Here is a 3,433-nt window from a genome sequence, read left to right as displayed (position 1 = left end):
ATTGTTTCTAATGCAAGCAAAATCCAGTTGCAGATCAAGATGAACAATATTCTTCTTCAAGGAGTTATTCTCAGGAACATGCATGAATAGTTTTATATATTTGCTAGTTTTTGTAATCTGATCATGATGCTCAGGGCATTGAACTTCTGTTCACTTTGCCTTTTCAGGGCATTGAACTTCTGTTCACTTTGCCTTTTTAGGATCCTTCCTTTAGCTCCCTCTGAGAGTTTCTGCTATATCTCTTCTTCTTCTTTTCTTTTGCAGAACTCTGTATCTGACTCGTACTACCCTTTGAGCTGAATAGAATATTTGACACCTTTGATGCCTTCGTTTGTTAAAAAAAAAGAACGTACACACACGCATACCCTATCCTTATGAGCTCCTTCAAGAGACTGGGCCGACATATCATTTTGAGATTTACGAAGTCATTTAGGCGCCTCGTCGTCGACGGAACGCCTTCTCCCACTAAAAGCGCATCATCGAAAATAAATCCAAGAATAATGCGAGTGCATGCTCGTTGGAGATGCCCTGGGTGCAAATAACAACTCGATAACACCCTCCCCCGCCCCCCCCCCCCCCCCCCCCCCCCAAATCCTCCCTCAAAGCGAGAGCTCCGTATCGCCGGCCTCCCCCTCCGATCCAATCCCTGCCTTTTGCCCTCTTCTCTTGCGCGGCCCTTTCGCTACCATGGCGGCGGAGGGGGAGGACAAGAAGGATGCTAATTCCGTTGGAGGCGGCGGCGGCGGCGAGAACACCCTGGAGGCGGCGGAGGAGGCGATTCTGCAGGCGGTAGGGCAAGAACCCGGTCAAGAATTGGAGGGCGAGGCGGAGGAGAGCGCAGATCGAGAGGGGAACGGCGACGACACTGGGAAGGAAGATAGTGGGTGTAAAGATCTGGTCCTGGTAGAGGACCCTGTCCTGGTCGAGGATCCAGAGGAAGGTACCTGTACTTCTCTGGCGGTCGCATCCAAGAACTTGTTCCGTCCATTGTTAAGCACGCAAGAAACTTTTCTGTGCTGTTATTTGGCTCTATTAGCTGACTGTTGGTAGTGTTCAACTGTAAGATGCAATAATACAATAGAAGTTCTATGGTGTTCTTGCGTAGGAATAGTTGCAGAAGAAACAGTATAGCTGGTTTTCGGGTGTTGCTAATTTTAAATTTAACAATTAACTATACAAAGGATGCTTTGTTGTACAAGGACAAATAGTGTCTCTTCAGTTTTTCCACGCTGTATATATATAATACGTTGTTCATTTAACTACGCACATAGGGGTGCCTTTCTTTTTTGCTAGTTATTTTGGGATTTAGTTTTTTTTGTTTCTTTATGGCTGTTTGAAGAGAATTATTTAGTTGCTAAGAAGAAAGAAATGACATAAAGCTCGAGGGGTTTCTTGTTAGTCGGATATTTTTATTTTCCAGTTTATTGTCAGGCATGTTTTTTTTTTTGCTTCCTGTCGTTCTTAACTCCTTTGCATTGTACATTGACTTAGAATTTAGCAAGAAACTGTATGTTTTCAGGATTCCGCTACAAATCTGACGTCGGGTTCTTTAAGCATGGCAAATCTGATTTATTCATTGTTACGTTAGCTTTTCTTAATACTGACGATGCACAAAACATTAGATTTTGGGTTTACCATTGCTTAGCTGTCATTGTTGTCTTTATGTACAAGGCCGAGCTATGTAAGTGTCGAGTAGATTTCTGTACTGCACATAATACTTACTTGAGCCCATTAATTTGTTTGTATTTGTTTGGTTGACAGCGGCAGCAACTGCAGCACTTCAGGAAGAGATGAGAGCGCTTTTGGCGTCTGTCCCTGAAGGTGCTGGGGCATCATTTACTGCGATGCAGCTGCAGGAGCTAGAGCAGCAGTCTCGGGTATACCAGTATATGGCTGCCCGTGTGCCTGTGCCTACCCATCTCGTCTTCCCCATCTGGAAGAGTGTTACCGGTGCATCCTCTGAAGGCGCGCAGAATTACCCTACATGTATGCCCTTGTAATCTGTGTCATCGTTGATATGTTCCTTGATGTCAGAATTTATTGAATATTTGGTAGATATCAGAAAATATTCATGTTAGTTGATTGCGGTATCTAGGGCAGTGCAGTAAGGTCCTTGGATGTCATACCTAGTTGGTTTTATAGCAAATAAAAAGCTCCAACGACATGCAATAGCTGTTGAAATGATGGGAATGATCAAGAACCCCCTGAAAAGTTAGACATTTCATATTCATTTATTTTTCAGAGCTATTTGAGGCTTTCTAACTGATTTGTATTGCTGGACTGGGCAGTGATGGGATTGGCAACACTCTGCTTGGACTTCGGGAAGAGCCCAGAACCAGAACCAGGAAGGTGCCGGCGAACAGATGGAAAAAAGTGGCGATGCTGGAGAAAAACAATCCCAAACGAGAAATATTGTGAACGCCATATGCACCGTGGTCGCAAGCGTCCTGTACAGGTTATTGTTGAGGATGACGAGCCTGATTCCGCATCAGGGTCAAAATCGTCATCTGGCAAAGTCACTGAAGGAGGCAAGAAGACTGAAAACAAGAGTTCAAGTAGCAAGAAGCTTGCAGTGGCAGCACCAGCTGCTGTGGAGTTTACATGATTGATGATGCAGCATTTGGAAGGTGCAAGAAGAGCGTAACCGCCATGGCAATTAGAGTTCCGTTATTGTAATCCTCGAAAGACTTTAGTGTTGTCTAGCTATAACCTCATTAAGCAAGCAAAATGTCTTGTCGGAAGAAGCCACAAAAACCCTGTTTAGCTGTCACTGAATCTTTCAGTTTAGGTGTATAGTTTGAATTAGCTTGGTCGTGCCTTCGGCCTTTGGGCAGGTGATGCGGCATAATTGGATAAGTCTTCCCTCACTGATAAGTCGCATTGTGACTCAAGAAACTGGTGGATGAATCTGCAGAGACTAGATACTATTTGTTGTGTGCTTTTAGTGGCCTTCACAATTGTGTTGTTTGTCAGTTGCATAACAATTGGAAGATCCATATAATTTTAGACCCTATGGAGATTCAGTTACGAGAATACATGTCTTTATTTTCAACATGCTATTTGTTAATGTAAGTTCTAACAACCTGAGGTGCTCTGATATGATTTGAATGCATGTGTGATGTAATGATGTGGTAATGGATACTGCTAAGGATGTTTTGATGCTTCCACTGATTGGTATTTGGTCTATCATTGGATAATGTCTGGGTACTAATCAAATGGCGGTGGAGCCATTTGGATTTCAGTTTGCATGGTTGAATTCCTCGGAGGCTTTCTTATACTAATAATCAAATGATATGATAGCACTCTTTTTCTTGATTGACCGCTAGAGTTAATGGAATCATCAGGATCTATTTGTGTGCCCGGTACAAGTTGATTCCAGGGTAATGACGCCTGATTTGATTTCCAAATGGCCGCGTGGGGCGAGACATGTGGT

The 3,433-nt window shown here is 43.5% G+C and overlaps 1 protein-coding gene across 1 annotated transcript; it reads left to right on the top strand.

Annotated features, from left to right (window-relative positions):
* The first annotated feature begins 575 nt into the window (after window positions 1-575).
* On the top strand, window positions 576-3,079 carry LOC123052800 (growth-regulating factor 11). Its single transcript, XM_044476137.1, has 3 exons — window positions 576-940; window positions 1,762-1,986; window positions 2,289-3,079. The coding sequence occupies exons 1-3, from the start codon at window positions 688-690 to the stop codon at window positions 2,603-2,605; spliced, it is 795 nt and encodes a 264-aa protein (XP_044332072.1). The 5' UTR covers window positions 576-687; the 3' UTR covers window positions 2,606-3,079.
* The last annotated feature ends 354 nt before the right edge of the window (window positions 3,080-3,433 follow it).

This window comes from Triticum aestivum, chromosome 2D (genome assembly GCF_018294505.1).
Source record: "Triticum aestivum cultivar Chinese Spring chromosome 2D, IWGSC CS RefSeq v2.1, whole genome shotgun sequence".
In the NCBI taxonomy this organism is placed as follows: Eukaryota; Viridiplantae; Streptophyta; class Magnoliopsida; order Poales; family Poaceae; genus Triticum; species Triticum aestivum.
This window is presented reverse-complemented; position numbering and strand designations above follow the sequence as displayed.